At 32.3% G+C, this 17,759-nt stretch overlaps 2 protein-coding genes across 3 annotated transcripts; both read right to left on the bottom strand.

Moving 5' to 3' along the window:
* Window positions 1–8,222: 8,222 nt before the first annotated feature.
* On the bottom strand, window positions 8,223–12,120 carry LOC122592680 (peptidyl-prolyl cis-trans isomerase CYP21-4-like). Of its 2 annotated transcripts, none has more exons than XM_043764965.1 (8): window positions 12,005–12,120; window positions 10,898–11,106; window positions 10,348–10,387; window positions 9,995–10,045; window positions 9,727–9,812; window positions 8,983–9,120; window positions 8,726–8,876; window positions 8,223–8,547 (listed from the first exon to the last, which is right to left on the bottom strand). In XM_043764965.1, the coding sequence occupies exons 2-8, from the start codon at window positions 11,047–11,049 to the stop codon at window positions 8,461–8,463; spliced, it is 705 nt and encodes a 234-aa protein (XP_043620900.1). In that variant the 5' UTR covers window positions 11,050–11,106; window positions 12,005–12,120; the 3' UTR covers window positions 8,223–8,460. The 2 variants fall into 2 exon arrangements, with proteins under 2 accessions (XP_043620900.1, XP_043620901.1); XM_043764966.1 differs by having other exon boundaries at window positions 10,898–11,054.
* Window positions 12,121–13,418: 1,298 nt separating this feature from the next.
* LOC122593997 lies at window positions 13,419–17,616 on the bottom strand. Its single transcript, XM_043766469.1, has 7 exons — window positions 17,062–17,616; window positions 16,069–16,554; window positions 14,434–15,055; window positions 14,219–14,319; window positions 14,038–14,127; window positions 13,826–13,953; window positions 13,419–13,741 (listed from the first exon to the last, which is right to left on the bottom strand). Exons 2-7 carry the CDS (start codon window positions 16,462–16,464, stop codon window positions 13,597–13,599), a joined length of 1,482 nt encoding a protein of 493 aa, XP_043622404.1. The 5' UTR covers window positions 16,465–16,554; window positions 17,062–17,616; the 3' UTR covers window positions 13,419–13,596.
* Window positions 17,617–17,759: the final 143 nt, after the last annotated feature.

Raw genomic sequence — 17,759 nt, 5'->3', positions numbered from 1 at the left:
ATAAAATCAACATGCCCCTCCAGTTGAAATACAACTATTATACACATATTTTGTTTGTTTTAACACAGTCCACTACGAAATGGTAACCAAAGAGCATTTTGATTTCTTCGCAAACAACTTGTGTGTCTCGCCATTGATCACGTGTCCTTTGGTCATATGTCTATCAGTCTATATATAAGTTTTATTAATTAAACATTCTATTGCTATAACACCCTAAGATACTTATTACATCCACGATCCTGTTATTTATTAGATAACGAGATACGTAACCTGAGCGTTGCCCCGGGAGACATTATATTTATTGTGTTCCGTACTATGTAAAAATTATTACATGCTTTTAGAAATATTATATAGCTCAAAACTTGAGTTGATATTGATTTTTTAATGAGTAAGCAATTATAAATTAGAAATAAACAGTATAATTTTATAACAGATTAATATATTATGTAGTATCTAAAAGATAATAAGTATGAAAGTAAAATATTTTTAATAAAAAAACAAATTAATAATACAAACAAAATTAAAGCTAATTTCCTAAATCATTGAAAATAGAAAGTGAAACAAAAATAATTCATAATAATAAAACGTTAACCGAAATAACATTGAAACTAATAAGTATTGCAAACAGATTTTTTAGAGATGGTTAGGTGTATATATTCCAAACATACACGCTACTTTTATGTGTATATATACTATGTAATAGTTCACTTGTAATAAGATGAGATAATCTTAAAAATGTTACAAACTTAAAAAATAATAATATGCAATTAAAATAAGTGATCTTTTGTAAACAAATTAGAAGCAAATTTAAAAGATCAAAACATAATTTGTAATTAAGAATATAAGATGGGTCCAAAAAAAGATGAAGTGGCCCATTAAAAAAATGAAAACGGGCCCAAAGAAATAAAATGGCCCATTACTATTCTTTGCACGTATTTTCATACCTTTGTTTTTAATATATATATTAATTTGAATTGAATGTTAAATCACTTAAAAATTACATACGTATATTTCATTGGGAAAATGATTTATCCTCCTAAAAAACTAGTATAAAAATCCTCCTAATAACTTTAACTTGTGACATGTGGATACCACTAATTCTCTTTCCTAATCTCACCCCTGATTTTTTCATATATCCTCATCTAAAAATTAAGAGGATCTTTAGGCTAATCTATTAGGATGATTAATCATTTCTCTTTTCATTAATGTAACTAATTCCAATAGACTTATTGGTGGGTCCTCATTGGCCTTCATCTAGTAGAAATTGTAATTCATTTGCCAATTATGAGACGTGGTGCTTTAACCATTCATCGATGGATTTTTTTGATTTCTCAATAATTACTATATATATATAATTTGTATGTATTATGTTTTAAGATGCAAAGGTATTTGATGATTGTCCAAAATTTATGTACTAGAATTGCTAAATATGGTGCGACTGTCTATTAGTAACACATTAACATAACACTTGAAACTTGCCGAAGAATAAGGGGGAAAAAAACTAAATGTAGACATAAAATAGAACAAAAGAAAACCATAATTGTCAAAAAGCGGATAATGAACATGATGGGGTGGGCTTTTAGCTTTTGCTTGTACGATCCCGAGGAAACACACAAATTTAACCCTACACACCTTCCCCACAAGTCATTTATCTCAATTTGCTTTTACTACTTTTCTTTTCCTATTTTTAATCAATAAAGATTTTCATATATGTCATATTTTAAAGACATAATTATATATATGTTAAAAACATTTTATTTATGTATTAAAAATTTATATCTAAGACATATATGTAATTATGTCTTAAAATTAAATAATCAAATTTTTTTAAAACTAAACATGAATATATGAAAAGTCAATGTCTTAAGCCAAGCATTTAAAGATGATAATTCGTATACTAACTGTTTTTAACTAGATACCACAAAAATATAATCGAAACTGTTGTTTTGTATAACAATCGAAATATATTCGTTGATACACATGTAATAAAAATAATATACCAACCACTAGCTTTTTTATGTCTAGGTTATATTCACCAAAAGAAACTAATACATAAACATCATAATCAATATATGAGTCATCAATAGCACCATCCATTTAATTTAATTTGAAATGTTTTCGAGCCAAAACTTTAATGTGTCCAAAATATGTCTATTCTAAAGAATCAACCCAAATCACTATCAAGAACAATCTTTTAAAGGTGATATTTTTGTGGAAGGGAGTGATATTCTTACAACATAATTTTGTCATCTACAATAAAGATACGAACTTTATTGTATATGGTATAAATATATAAAGCAGATATTGTTGTAGATGACAAAATTGTGTTGTAAGAATATCATTTCCTTTGGTTGAAATGGTTTAGTTATTAGACTAGTCAATTTAAAGTGATCAATTTATTTATATATTTACGATAGAAAGTAACCGCGCGTTGCGGCGGTGAGATGGTGGAGGTGATAGGTCATAGAGTGTGATAGGTCATATGAGGTGATATCTCATTCAAATGCCTTAGCTGTACTATACAGGCCCCGACCTCATATTTAAAAATTCGTCAAAAATATATCGAATGACATATCTAATGAAAAAACATGAAATTTTAGAAACACCCATATCTAATGAAAGTATATCGGATTTATCTATGTACAGTTTTTGAGATAAAAGGTTTTAAATGAATTAGATGAATAAAATGATTTATGGAAGAGAGAAAAAAATGAGTGGTTGAGATTTGAAAAGAGAAAAATAAAATGAGTGATTGAGATATCTTCTAAGAATAAATGTATTGTATATTATGCATTAATAGTTGTTGAAACTTGGAATTTAAAATCCTATTTGCTTTATAATATAGTATAAATAAGAAGAAGAAAAAATTAGAAATTAAAGTCCAAATATAATTTACCGATAGTATTACAATTAAAAAAAAATAATAATAAATAAATAAAATATTACAATTCAAATTTAAGATTTAAACTTTACAAACATATACATATAACAAGTCATCATGTAAATTACCACCGTCTATCATATAATTAAAACCAAAGTACGTAACATCTAACTATTTATGCATATCGTCATCATATTTAACAAGTGAATACTTACTATTAACTAATAATTCGACAACACGAAATCATGCATAAAAATTACAAGATTAAAAATCTCTAAATTATCTTTGGAGGTAAATCGATCATGAGCTGGGAAATCTAAAAGATGTGCCGACTAGAATGCCTATAATAATATGAGTAATGCTTGCATCAACAAGTCTTTGTCCTACCTATATTTACAGGATAGAGATCATGTAAAGTTGTTTTCAACTTTATAGATGAAGTTAATAACATCTTGGCCTTTAGATTAAAATCAAAGGTCAAGATGAATCTTGACCTTTGATTTTAATCCAATGGTCCGAATGCTAACTTTACTTATGAAGTTAGATTTTAACTTTAGAGGATCTCAATCCATATTTACATGTTTTTTTTTTTTTGAACAACATTATAAAATTTTATTAAAAATGATAGTTAGAAGCTAGCAAGTACAGACACGATCCAACAAACAAAAGAAAATAAGAACACAATAAGATCCAACAATACAAGACAAACACGCAACATAACGACGACTACTAAAATCCATTGAGAGGTTGTATGTACAAGATAAAGCACATATATAAATTGGTCCTAAATTAAAAATAAAAATTTATTGAGAAGTTGTAATTAACTATTTTCAAATTTATTAAGGGAGAATAATTAATATCTGTAAACATTAGATTATAAATCTTTCTAATACTATTAGCACGGTACCTGCGATATGCGGCGGTATTTGTGGCGGCGACGGTGTGGTGGTGAAATCGAAGGTTGGTGGTGGAGGCGGCGTCAAGTAGTGTAGATACTTGATGTAAATGTAATTGATTAAAGAGTTAATTGAGATATTTTAAAAGATTAAAGACCATAAGTGTAATATATCATTAAAAATATTTTAGACATTTTCCTCCATGTAACTTTCAACATGGGGTTATTCTTTTTATAATATAGTATAGATATGAATATGATATATGGATTTTATTACGAGTAATATCTGTTGTTAATGTTACTCTTTAAATTTTTATACGTTCTTTAACTTAAGAATTAAAAGGATTTTTAGGTTGTTAAATTTGAAATAACGAGATTTGAAAAGGTCATCCATCCAAAGATTCAAAAAATGACAAATGGGGAGTTGTGATAAAATCCAAAAGAGTGGCCGTCAGCCGTTTGGGTAACAGCCAATGACTGGTGTTCACGTGATCCCAAATCCCGCAAGATCTACGCTGCAGCACGTGCCAACGGATTTAACGCGCTTTTCTGGATTATTCCTCCTCATCGAACCTTCTTTTCAATTAATTCTGTATTCTTCTGCTTTTTTCTTTATCACACGATAATAATATAATTTTAAAGCCATCGTTTGCGTTGATTCACATAATTAGACATTATAATCTTCTTTGAAATGGTCCTATGTTTATTTGTTTTTAAAGAGAGTTTTGATAATACAGATTTTGTTTATAATTGATACGCAGTAACATATGTATCATTATATTGTCTTAGGTTTATCCGAAAAAAACACATTGTATAAAGTAATTATTAACTATTTTTGGGTAACCATAACCTTTTTATATATTTACCAGGGTCATCAAAAATTTTGATTAGCAAAATCCTAATTTGAATCTGTACGTACCTACTGTTTTATGAACATTAGTTAGCAAATGTGGACACTAATTAAGTGAATGAAAATTTGATGTTTATATTAGAGTAAAATATAAAAGGTTCAAATTCATTTAATGGAGGTACGTAATATGCAAAACACTATTATTTCTTTCTTTTAAAAGTTTGTTTGGTCGCTCCTTAATTAGTTGCAGTGGCGAAGCCAGCAATTTGATACGGGGAGGGCCAAAATTTTTTTTTTTACCTAGATACTGGTCAAAAAATGACAGCGAAATAACATTGATTTAGTTCATAAACAGTAGCATATAACTCACAAATAACATAAAACAATATATTTGCAGAATTATACAAAGAAAACAACATTACAATAGCCAAATAACATAGTTACAACAACATAGCTACAACTAGTTATGACATATCTATATATAATAAACGTATATATATGAATGGCAAACACTTATGACATACCTATATATATAAATAATACACACTTGTTTGATTGAAATAAGAACGTACGAAGTATGGAAAAAAAAAAAGAAATAAAATGAATAAATTAACATACTTTTGTTAGATTGCAATACGAAAAATAGAATGAAAATTATTAAACTTCCATAGTTGAGGCTCTGTTAGTGAGTTAGTCTAAAAGATAGAAAGGAAAATGGATAGTCCAAGAAGCTGAGAAAAACATGTTTTCGTGTTGTGCAAAGTAAGAAACATTGGTTGGATGGACCAATGTTATTTCTTATTTTATTTTGGTGGAATGGGTCAGCTTTATTATAAACCCAAAATTTTATCATTCCTCTACGTATAAAGTATAGGTAGTCTGTTGGGGTGGGTCTTGTCCCGTCCTAATGACAATGTGACTCCGCCCCTAATTAGTTGGAGTTGGAGGTCGCTCCCATTTGTAATCACTACCGCCGAGTACAAGGTCTCAACATGGAGTCGTTGTGTGGCAAAATGGCATGACATCGCAAACCAGCCCCCATATAAGCGGATTCGAACAAAATGGCTAAACGCCCCGCACATGCTCCATTTCCCTAGCTTGTCGTTTCAGAGCAAAATAGTTTTGACAATGTACGTGCTAATCTTACTATACTTATAAATGAGATAGAAGAGTCTTACGTGACACTCACTTAACCTTTTCTCACATTATTTCTTAAATGGCTAAAGTGAGAAAATATGATTCTTATGTGGCACTTAGTGAGGTTATAATATGCACATCATCCCTTACAATCAATAAGATAAATGATATTATTATTTATTAATTATTGATAATCAGATCTTGGATAAAATATACCGAGTTAAAAAGCAAAAATAAGGCTACTTATATCATATTATAACAAACAAAATTTACTTTATCAAAGGATTATGTTTTATCTTTATCACTGTCATTAGCTCTCCAATGGAGGTGCCCTTAGATATTATTTGCCGTTGAAACTTGTCTAAAACTAAGGATTTTTTGAAGGATGTCCTTACTTGTCCTTACCTAATATATATATTTTTTTAGGGGAGGTAAAAGGATATGTAAGGATGTTTGTCTGGTTGGAGATAAAATTATAAGATTTGAAGGATTTGTAAGGATGTATAAAGATTTGTAAGGATATGATGTGGCAGCTCAAAGCGTTCTTAGCATTGGAGATAGTCTTATAACTTTAAGTCAAATAATTGTAATTATAGTTTTTAATGTTTGGATAAATAGAGTATGTTTAGTTTCCTGACAAATAAACAGTTTCTAATGTTTCGGATTGTCCATGGACCACTTACATTGCTTTATCATTAGTAAAAAAAGACAAGCAACAACAATTAATAAGTCTAGAAAGCTTTATAGTTACTCTCTATTGTGTGGTATGTGAAGTTTTATTTTTTCTTTTTAAATAATTATAATTTAGCGCGCTTCTTTTGTTATCAGAAATACCCTAAAATTGTAAAAAAAATATGCTAAATATAATGAAACATTTAAAGTTTCATCTAACGTGCATAATAAAGTTGTATCTTTCCATATTAAATGTCTACCACTGAATTTTATGTTAACTATATATACAACTATTTAATGCATGATAACGAGAACTTAACAAAGATCTATTGGTTGCTAAGGAAGCTTAAAGATGAAAATAGGATAATATTCAATGAATATTGCTATATATGGAATATCCGTATATAAGATAAAAGTGTTTTGTTTTATGTAATTAGTGATTAAATAACTTGTAACCAGGGCATGGCGTTTTGCTAATCCGTGATTACTGGGTAGACAGATCTACCAACTCCAAATTGGTCATCATTAAACATTAAACATGAAACATGGTTTTGTTTTGTTAAATCTTGTACATGAGATTTGTTAATACATCATGTTTCCTACAAGGCATCTTTGTCCTACTATACATAGATAGGTCCCCATTATTGTAAAATACCTTCGTCTACTTTCCTCGAGAAAATACAAGTCAATGGAGCTATCACATCTTAGCTTTGTTTTCTACATCTCAATATATAACTACTATGTGACATGTCATCAAATTATACTATTTTTGGATAGACCGTGCCCCATTGGATGACTCCATGGGTCACTAATTTATGAGGTTTAGCAAATGTGAGTTAAAGTAGTTAATTTAAATGATAATATGTAAAACAAGGACGTGGTATATGAAAAAAATGTGAAGCATTGTTCGATATTTCTCAAAAATTGGAACTCATTAGCTCTGTAAAATATTGATGTAAGAGCTTAGAGCACTCCCAATCTAGAGTGTATTGGGTTTGTATTCCATAGTATTCAACACTACACCATTGGGGGTGTAGTGTATTGGACTTTGTATCGGAAGAAATGTGATAGTGACCACGGAATTGGTAGCTTCGTATTGGGTCTTTTTTATTCTTTTAGATGACAAATAATATATTAGTATTTATTTATTTAAATGGTGGGCATTGGAATGTATTAGATGTATTGGGTATTGGGTGTGAATTGAGGAAAATGTGTTGGAAAGAGGTTTTTCTGATACGATGCTGATGTGGCGATGTATTAGTTAGTATTGGGTTCACCCATTGGGAGTGCTCTTATGTAACACAAATACATATAGCTGTTCAAAAAAAAAAAAAAAACACAAATGCACCACTGTCCAACTAGTTGGTGAAAGAAATGAAGCTCAAGAAAACCAAGATGATGAAACAACTGTTTCCGTAATAATACAAAGATGCATCCACAGAAGATTGGTTACAATCTAGTTGTATGACAGATGATATACAAAATTTGCAAATTGATAACCCAAAATTAGAAGGAAAAAAAAAAACTTCTCTAGACCATCTTCAGATATTGATAGACACAAATTGCACATCGCAAAGCTGAAACTTAAGAAGCCAACTTACGAACGAGCAGAAGAGAGAGATTTGACAAATAGTTCATTCTGTAGAAAGGAGACAAGAATGTAAAGCATGATTTTGAGCTTGGAATGAAGGAGAAACAACTTCATATTCTGAAGATAGTACAAAAAAGCAGGATTCATAACAACCAAATAGCCAACCAGGTAATATAGGTATTTACAAACAATAGTATGGCAGATAACTGAAAGCTGAAATTAATGACAAACATTAGGGTTATTGTATGACCTAAAACTCTAATTAAACAAACTGTCCTTTCATGATTCTAAGCTGTGTGCAAAACAAACAAATATGTCCATGGATTGCACATCAATAAACGCAACCCTTGGCTATCTCTCCCTGATCTCTTTCCAGACAATTAAAATTTCAGCAAATATTTGCCTGGTCAATGACATCGAACTTGACTGAAGCCTTAAATCTTTTGTTTCAGTGTCACATCAATGATCCCGATTCGAGATTTAGGTCTGTAATGTTCATCGGTATCCACCTCCTCAATTTCCTGCAATGCACGATCCAAGTTATAACCCAACCAAGGCTAATCTCTCGAATTTCAGTAAAATGCACAATCATCTTGTAGGACATCAGAGTTTTTGTCAAAGATTAATTGATGGTCATCTATTTGCGTTTAAGCCTCGATAGCGAAGAACAAAAATGAAAATTTCTAACGTTATAATTACCTGAACAATATCTTCTCCCTTAACAACGCGTCCAAACACATTAAGCTTTGCATTAAGGTCTGGAATTGGTGCAGTTGTAATGAAGATATCAAATCCATCTTTCTCGTGTTTCGTATTGGATGTACCAAGCATAAAGGCCTCATGCTTTAATCTGGATAAGCCAAAATACCATACTGATGATAAGCATATTATAAATTGAGATGAATTTCGTGGGGATACATGTAAAAAGAAATTGGATGGTGTGGATTTATACAAACCTTTTCTCAAGTTGATTGTAATGCTTCTCTCTAGAAGTCCAATCCTCTATAACTGCATGATTATCTATAGCACCTCCTTGGATTACAAAATGTTTCACCACACGTTGAAATAGCATCCCTTTGAAGTGTCCCTTCTGACTGCAAACACATTTCACAACATTAATGACAAACGTATAAATTGTAATGCAAATGAACAGAGGCACAAAACAGGTTAAGGCTTTAAAGGCCATTGTTAGTATGGCATGAAATAAACTAAGGTCAGTTGGGTTGACCGCAAGCCACTTTTACCTTATTTTTAAGCAGTCAATGATAAATGGGTTATTTACAACTACAAATTAAACATTATTACAACATTTGGCCTAAATTTCGTAAAAGAACAACGTGGAGGTCGTGTGCATTAAAACTAAGACTTTGGGCATCTTTTACCATGTTCAACTGATTGCCCTTCTAGGTAATCTTCCATACCACATGGGCACATGGTTTGAGATAAAACAAACCCAAATCGGCCCAATGATAAGTAAATGGTTTGAAATCCCCATGTCCATTAAAGAATGGTTAACTAAATGTCCTGAGAACCATCCAGATTTAGCTATTGGAACTGCTGAGCTTTAAAAAGCATAACTAGGGTATGGGAAACTTAATAAGATCCAAGTTATTCAGATAAAATATGTAGAACATGGATTACTTGATTACATAGTATACTTTTGTGAGAGGCATGGTGTTATAGGTGATACTAATACTCACCAGGCATCTATAAACTCATCGACAACTTCAGGCGAACCTTCTTTGAAAAGTTCCACCGTAATCAAACCTTTAGACGTGTTGAAAATCTGGATACACAAGTATGTCAAAGCTTTTAAAGAACCACAGCAAGTTACTACAGTATCAAAATGACTACAACAATTGAACTTGAAATAATGATCAGATAAATGAAAAAATTAAATTGACGAAATCTAAAAATGCAGTAACAAATGCATAGGTGAAAGCACATAGCAGGGATACCAAAACTTACAGCATATCTAGGAACATCAGATTTCTTTGAATCCGAAAAGTCATCTTCGACCTATTGCAGATTAAAGAAACAAAAATTCACGCTTTAAGTAGCAGAACATCAATCACCTCAGTGGCTAATTGAAAGTACAAATGACTTTATCAAGTAATGGATTCCATAACATATAGGAGTAACTGAAAAATTACTTTTTCATACCATTTCGTTACGGATTCCATCATACCGAACATAGTATTAAGTATCTTACTTTACTCAACAGGGAGTTATCATGTAGCCTACCTTCCAATCACTTCTCGGCCTTTAACAAAAAATCAATATCACTAAAAAAAAGGCAAGAGAAAAGCAAACACTTGTACCTGAAAGTCTGATGTTCCTTCGACTGCTTGCATTGTTGACCTGCAAGTGACATGCACACCACTCATTAGGCGTCTTTACCACTTATTGTACACATGACCAAGACTTAGTTCTTGTAATATTTCTATGCAAGCCATATCATCAAATGTTTGTGAATATAAATGATAGAATTGGCACGAATCATCTTTCAGAGGTTTTAGCACTTATTAAGACCAATAATACCTAGTTCTTGTAATATTCATATCGAAGGGACATTCAACAATCGTCTTTAAATAATATTCTTATTTAAAAGAAACATTCACCAATCGCTCGTAGGTATAACTGATACAATAAGGCATAAATTCACAAAAAAAATCATTTTTACCCGTCATGTTAACAGTAATATTAAATTCTGAGTAAAAAAAAAAACAATCTTTCAGCTGACAAAGCAGGGATCAATAACACAACTAGCGGTTAATGATAATTAGTTTTTGGATTTCCAGAGGGCTATTAAAATGCATTGATTAGTGGACAGAAAAGGAAAGGAAAAGAAAAGTGTTTTTAGCAACAAACCTTTGGGACCAGTGTCTATAGGTAGCAAAGAGGAAAAACACCATAACAACACTAACAACACTGTACAATGCAATAGCAGAAATACTGATACTCCTAGGCGCTTTCTTCTTTTTGCTTTGTTGTAACAGAGCTTGAGGTTTAATCCTCGCCATCACACCTATAAAGATTCAACCTCAGGCAATAAGTCTATTTTTGAACGTCAACACGCACTGCACAAGAAACAGAAATAATTTATAAAAATAATTCACGTTAAGCAGCCTAGCCTATATATATGCTTATATGGGATAATGATAATGATATTATACTCAAAACGGCAAACCCTTCAACTATGACTTATACACCCTTAACTATCACGGCTGATCATATTCATCTCACTCTACCCATTTTAATGCCATTTTGTATCTCCTACACCAAATCTTCCTACCAAAATAAATCATGTAAATAATACACATAGTGAATCATCCAAAACTACTTGGCATTAGTAAGTAATCAAATTGTTGGTCCTATAACATGTAACTAATCATGGACTCGTCAATCTAGCTACATCGGTTGCAAGATCCTTTCAAGCAAGTGATGACAGCTCATCTTCTAGATTGAGGAGTTCAGGTTTGCTTTGCTTATCTACGACAAAAACAGACGCTCTCTGAAAAACTAGTACTCTGCTTATATTCTTAAGCACTTTAATATAAGCAATCCAAAACAACCCATGAATCATGACAAACATAAAGTATACGAATCTCGTGATCTGTAGTGTTTACTGAGTTAATTGAATACAAATAACAATAAAACCACAAGTAAAACAAAATCCAAAAAAACATATATATTACGAAATGTTATAAGATCTCAAAACTAACCACTAATTAAAGTAGATCTTTTGCAAATAGGTACACTTAACATAACTCTATTAATTACCAAATTAATACGGTCATCCCATCTTAAAGTTAACAGAGAGTAATTACTCCATATTATTATTATTCTTATGATGAGGAGATAAATAGAAGATATGACAATAATAATAATATTAAAACAGTAGAAAGATTTGCAGATAATTAACAAAAAGTAACGAAGAATATAAAAAATTTAGAAAAACATTCTAGGACTGATTACCTGGCCTGGCTACGATGTTTGAGGAAGGGTATGTGAATTACGATTCCGATGTACTTTGTTCTAACAGAAAAACAACACACTCAAAAACAAATGTTTTTTTCTATTTTACTTCATAGTCACATATATTTTACTTTTATTTCTTTTTTGGATGCGTGTGTTTTTAAGCCCAAGTTTCTGATAATTACACCCCCCCATTGGGCTTGGTCAATTTACAACACTTTCCAATTTACTTCAAACATTTTCTTTTCCTTTTTTATTTTACAACTCAACCGTATATGTTTTAAAAAAATTTATCAACAATAACGGCCAAAAGGTTATAGATGAAGGTGAACAACATCTGTGGTAGTTACAGAGGTATTTTACTACATAATTGATTTCTTGTTTGCTGTTTTTTAGCATTACCACAGCGGTGTTGGCGGCGGTGGTAATGATGGCAGCGGAAATTCTTGACGGTGGCGGCGACGATGAAATGTTGATATAATTTGGTTTGATGAAATGTTGAAACTTAAAATTTTAAATAAAAGCTATTTGTTTTATGATATAGGATAGAGGTATATATAGATATAGATAATGATATACTTAAATCTTATTTTAATTGGTTTCGTTTGTTTCGAAAAGTCGATATTGCATTAAATTCGATATTGCGTTAAATTCGATACGAGTCTGAGTAAAAACGAAATTGTATATAAAATTTCAAATTTTTAACATACTTCTAAAATGCTTTATAATCTACGAGAAGGGTATCACACAATGCGACGGTGGTGATGACGTTAGTGGTGTGATTATTAATTTAAAGTTAATTATGTAGTTATTTAAAAGTTAAGTTATATACATCTCTAATTAATTTTATTAAAAGTATTTTGGAAGAGAGGTGGTTTAAATAGATAGGTTTTTCAAAATATTTTAAAGATATTTTGAGTAAATGTATTGTATGAATTGTATTATAAACTAAATGTATTTTAGGTTTTTTTTTTAAGATTAAAAGTTTAAGAAAAAGGAATAATACATTTGTTTTATAAAAAGGTACATTGTAATAACAAAGATTCTCATGGCATCTGGTCAGCTAATATTAAATCAGCCACTACTCCACGAGTGCTTCATATAATTTTCAAAACTCATCACTAGAAGATAGTAAGTCAAGAAAATGGGCGCATGTCAATATAAATTAGTTCTCATTCAAACTGCCATTGATAAACCAATGCTTGAGATTACACAAATTGCTCCCAACTGCTCAATGGAAATATAAGCCATCAGATAAAATACTACCACGAACATACAAATTCTTATATCAAAGGCAAAAAAAAAGGCCTAGCTCAAATAGAGGATCAGGGCCTCAAAACTAGCATGCAAAAAACTAATGTACTATACAAAACGAACACAAACCAAAAGAAAAAGAAAACAAGGGCGCAAGTAATTGCCAGTTAAAAAAATAATAAGAAACTTTTGTATAAAGGATATAAACGTTCATGCACGGAGCACCACTAACAAGGCGAATTCCATTAATCAATTCATTAACACAAAACTAACTGTGGTCCCTTACTCGCCTATCTACCAACACTTTAGCATCAAATGTACTTTTCATGACAAAATCACTAGCAGCCAAGTTCAGCCTGCATTCTTCCATGAACCGCTTTATAGCATTGAAGGCTACAAAGAGGAAGGTTGGATTTTGAATCTCGGTACTTGTATGCATTGGGACAGCAAGGTCCTGCACATTTTTCCCTCGGTGCGGGGTAACTGCATAGAAAGTGAAAACCAATCAGAAAAACATATAAATGGATAATTTTAAACCCTTGAAAAAGCAGGATGCGATACACTTACCTGCTAGGTCTGGGATCGAAAATATGAGGCAGGCCAATATCCTCAGCAAATGCAACGGTAGTTCCGGTCGGGCCAATGATTGTTCGAATAGTGTTGGGTGCAAGCATCTTTGCATTGGCAGCCTTTTCCTGATGATATTTGACAAATTAAAATAAGTTCAACCTTGCATACCAAGTAACAGTAGAAAACCAGAGAGTGGACGTGACCCATACCTGTGCCAACTCTTCCTTGCGCTTTTTCATCTTGTCTTCTCGTTTCTTCCTAGTTGAGTCTTGACCAAGTATCTTCCTGATTGCTTCTTCCTAATATACAGATTTTGCGCATAACGGATTAAACAAAATATAACAGAAAAGTTAAGAAATGGCAACAATAAGTTGATGAAAAATGAGAAACCTCTGATTCCTTGGCTGCTTTCGCATTCTGATCCCTGCGGCGCTGAGCAGCCTCGGCTTTCTTAAGTTGCTGCTCCACTTCAGTAAGCTTATCTTTTTGCTCTATATATTTATCAATAAGAATTTAGAACAGATTATGAATCCATAAAGTCATAGAAGGCATATGCATTGATACATGTGATATGCTATTGATCCATGTGATTTGTAAAAGCTTACTTCGAGAAGGAGCTGGGGGCAATCCATTTGGAAACTCAATTTGAGTAACACCAGATGCAGAATCCCTGCCAGTTCGAAGGGCCCGTTGACGTGACGTGAGAGTTGTTCCCCTCTTGGTTTCATCTGGTGAATCAGGAGAAGCTCTTCTCGGTTTCTTTCCCTTATTTCCTTCCTCTTCGTGACCAGACACCACATCTTCCTCCTCATAGTCGGTGTCAGCCGATACACTATCTGATTTAGCCCTGCCTTTACCTGATGTCAAAGAGCTCTGATCTTCTGTGCCCCCTTTTGAAACTCTAGCAAGACTTCTATGTTTTGTACCCGACTCGTCATCATAATCTCTACTTGCAGCAGCAACCCTAACCGTTCTCATTTTTGCAAGGTATCGTATCTCATCATCATCTTCTTCATCAAAATCTCCATCTAATACAGGCTTCTTGGACACCCTTTTGCCCTTTCGAGAACGATCTGACTTCTCTACTTGCTTCCCTACGAACTTCTTTCCCGTTAAAGACATTTCCCTCCCTAGACTAAAACCACTCCTTGAGAAATCCTTCCAAGGGATCCCTTGCAATCCGATCCTTTTACCTTCAGGAAGAGAATCCCCTTCATCGGAATTGTCCTGAAAATGACGATTGAATTTGAATTAATTCAAGAGTAAATGAATGAATTTAAAGACATTGATTACATTTTGGAAGGATATATCATACAAAATGTTTCAACGCCATTGTGCAATTCAGAAATAGCAATTGAAGTTTAAAAATTTGCAAATTAGAAAAAAAAAAAATCCAACCAAAAAAGCATTATCCTAAAGTAACTGTTCCACCAACTCCTCAGTTAATCTAATAAAAGTAGAGACATCGTTATCTCAAAAATAATTAAGGGTGTCTGGTTTGACGGTATGGATTTGATAATGCCTGTGTAAGTTTGGTTGAAGAAAACAAGGTTCACACCAATCAAAACAGGAATCTTGAATCCCACCTAAGATATAGACATACTCATTCTGCACTGAAAATAAATTGCTACCATAGTAAACAAAATCACAACCTGAGTTTAGAATCGTTGGTAGCAATTAATTCTAATACACTCACAAAAGTACACAGTGTTGCAAATATCGGCCATATCGGCCGATATATCGGATGTCGGCCTTCAACTGATACGAAAAGTGGGTTATCAGGCCAACTTCTCACTTTGGTCAAATTTCGGTTAAACTCGGCACTTATCGGTCAATATCGGCCATATCGGTCAACAAAAAAAGTAGACTTGAAAAAAAAACGGGTTAAATCAAGTAATAGGGTATAATTTTAGATAAATTTATTGTATATACTAACAATATATATGTTTATCAAGTAATAGGGTATAATTTTAGATAAATTTATTGTAAATATAAATTCCTTTACAATTTAGGGTATCCGATATATCCCCGATATATCGCTTATCGGGGGTCGGCAGATACGATACCGAAAGCGATATTTACAACCTTGAAAGTACACAACTGTTAAACCCGAAAAAAACAGAGTAACAGCAAAAAGTAAGTAGCTTTCAAGAAACAATCATTCATGGCCCAAAAGTAAAATCAGTGTGCAAAGATTATTTTGTGATTAATAGATGGAAGAGCATGTATAGATAACATACCTGGAGAATCAACTTTGGCCGGGGACGAGAGGCATCAGTACCTCCAGAATTCTTAAGTCTAATTTTAACCTTATTTGATTTGCTTTCATTTCCATTTCCACCTCCACTTTGCACCTCGTCGCTTGCATCTACAGAGCCTCCATTGCTATGCACATAATTATATTTTCCGTCACATTGATTAAGATATAAAGCTTTCCTCTTAGGATTGGCATCAACAGCGTTTTCATCGCTGGATACCTTTCCGGCTTCATCTGATGGTGTTGATGATAAAGATGCCTGTTCGTGATTTTCGGGTAACACAGGAACCTCAGGTTTCGGCCGCCGGGAGGTTTGAGTCCTCTTCCTTCTAAAGGTATTCGCTACACCTTCAAATCGAGGAGCCACAAACTCATCCATAATGCTCTTCTTTTAGCCAACAATCAAATATTAGCAGAAACACATAGAAGGCCACAAATCTAGCAAGCTAATACAAAAATCGAAATCAACCTGCAAAAAATATAAAGTCAAACGGTAAGCACTTAGCACCGTACCCCACTATATAGAATTACATACAAATGTACAATTCGAAAATATGTCAGATTTGCGATGAATATGATCAATACTAGTTGTACCTAAACAATTAATACCCACTATAACATAAACAAAATCCTATAAATTATAAACAAACAGTACATATACATATACAAATATATACATAGATGCACATCAAAATCGTATAATTTACAAACGAACAGTTCATATACATACAAATATATACATAGATACACACTAAAAACACATCAAAATCCCCAAAATTACAAAAAAGTAGATATACATATGGTGTATGTGTATACAGATATATCTCGCATTATAAACACAGCAAAATCCCCAAATTTATAAGCAAACAGTATCTATACATATATATACACACATTACAAAGACAGTAAATTCCCCAAAATTGAAGCGGTCAAAAACAAAACCGAAATTAATTAAACAATTGATAACCAAAATTACCTGAAGAAGCGTAATCACGAAACCACCGATTGCCAAAAAAAGAAAGAAAAAAATAGAAACCCTAGGGAGGTAAATAATAAAAGGGGGTCAGCGCGTAAGATAGAGAAGAGAGAGAGAGAGAGAGAAAAGTAGATGAGGAGAAGAAAACGAAATAGTAATAAAACCGGATCGATTGTGATTTTGTATAATAAGTATAGATATATATAGATATAGATATAGATATAAAAATATGGAGATAGGAGAGAGAGAATGGGGTGAATATTATTAGGGTTGGAGTTGTATGATTTAGGGGGTGAGGGTGAGTTAGGGGAATGAAAGTATAGTGGTAAAGAGAGGGAAGGCCACTCGTAATCTTCTCCATTTTTTTCAATTTCTTTCTTTATCACAAACAACACAAACGAGAAATACAGTGTGTGATTTGGATTGTGTTTTTTTTTTTTTCTCTCTTTTTGGGTTTTTACCCGGACCCAAATATCCGTTTTGTGGACTCCGGGTTTCTCTATCCTTCCATTCTCTTCTGACATTCATATCTCTCTCTCTCTCTTTGAGTCTTTCCTTCTCTCTGAAAGTATATGCGTACGTTAAAAAGACTTGGGCTTTATAAAGTCCCTGGCTCATTCTACCACCACCATGTCTTTCTCACGTGCCTTTTATATGCGTCTAATTTTTTCATTTGTTTTCTATTTAGGTACTAACAA

The sequence above is a fragment of the Erigeron canadensis genome, chromosome 3 (genome assembly GCF_010389155.1).
Source record: "Erigeron canadensis isolate Cc75 chromosome 3, C_canadensis_v1, whole genome shotgun sequence".
Classification (NCBI taxonomy): Eukaryota; Viridiplantae; Streptophyta; class Magnoliopsida; order Asterales; family Asteraceae; genus Erigeron; species Erigeron canadensis.
The sequence above is the reverse complement of the archived record's forward strand: the minus strand, read 5'-3'. Positions and strand labels throughout refer to the sequence as shown.

Excerpts from the sequence above, each read along its gene's own strand:
- LOC122592680 (XM_043764965.1), bottom strand. The coding sequence starts at position 11,049 with ATGGCGAGGATTAAACCTCAAGCTCTGTTACAACAAAGCAAAAAGAAG. Across the intron at positions 9,121-9,726 it reads GATGAGTTTATAGATGCCTG|TCAGAAGGGACACTTCAAAG; the intron begins GTGAGTATTAGT and ends ATGTGTTTGCAG. Across the intron at positions 8,548-8,725 it reads AGGGAGAAGATATTGTTCAG|GAAATTGAGGAGGTGGATAC; the intron begins GTAATTATAACG and ends CGTGCATTGCAG.
- LOC122593997 (XM_043766469.1), bottom strand. The coding sequence starts at position 16,464 with ATGGATGAGTTTGTGGCTCCTCGATTTGAAGGTGTAGCGAATACCTTT. Across the intron at positions 14,128-14,218 it reads AAGCAGCCAAGGAATCAGAG|GAAGAAGCAATCAGGAAGAT; the intron begins GTTTCTCATTTT and ends TCTGTATATTAG. Across the intron at positions 13,742-13,825 it reads TTCGATCCCAGACCTAGCAG|TTACCCCGCACCGAGGGAAA; the intron begins GTAAGTGTATCG and ends CTTTCTATGCAG.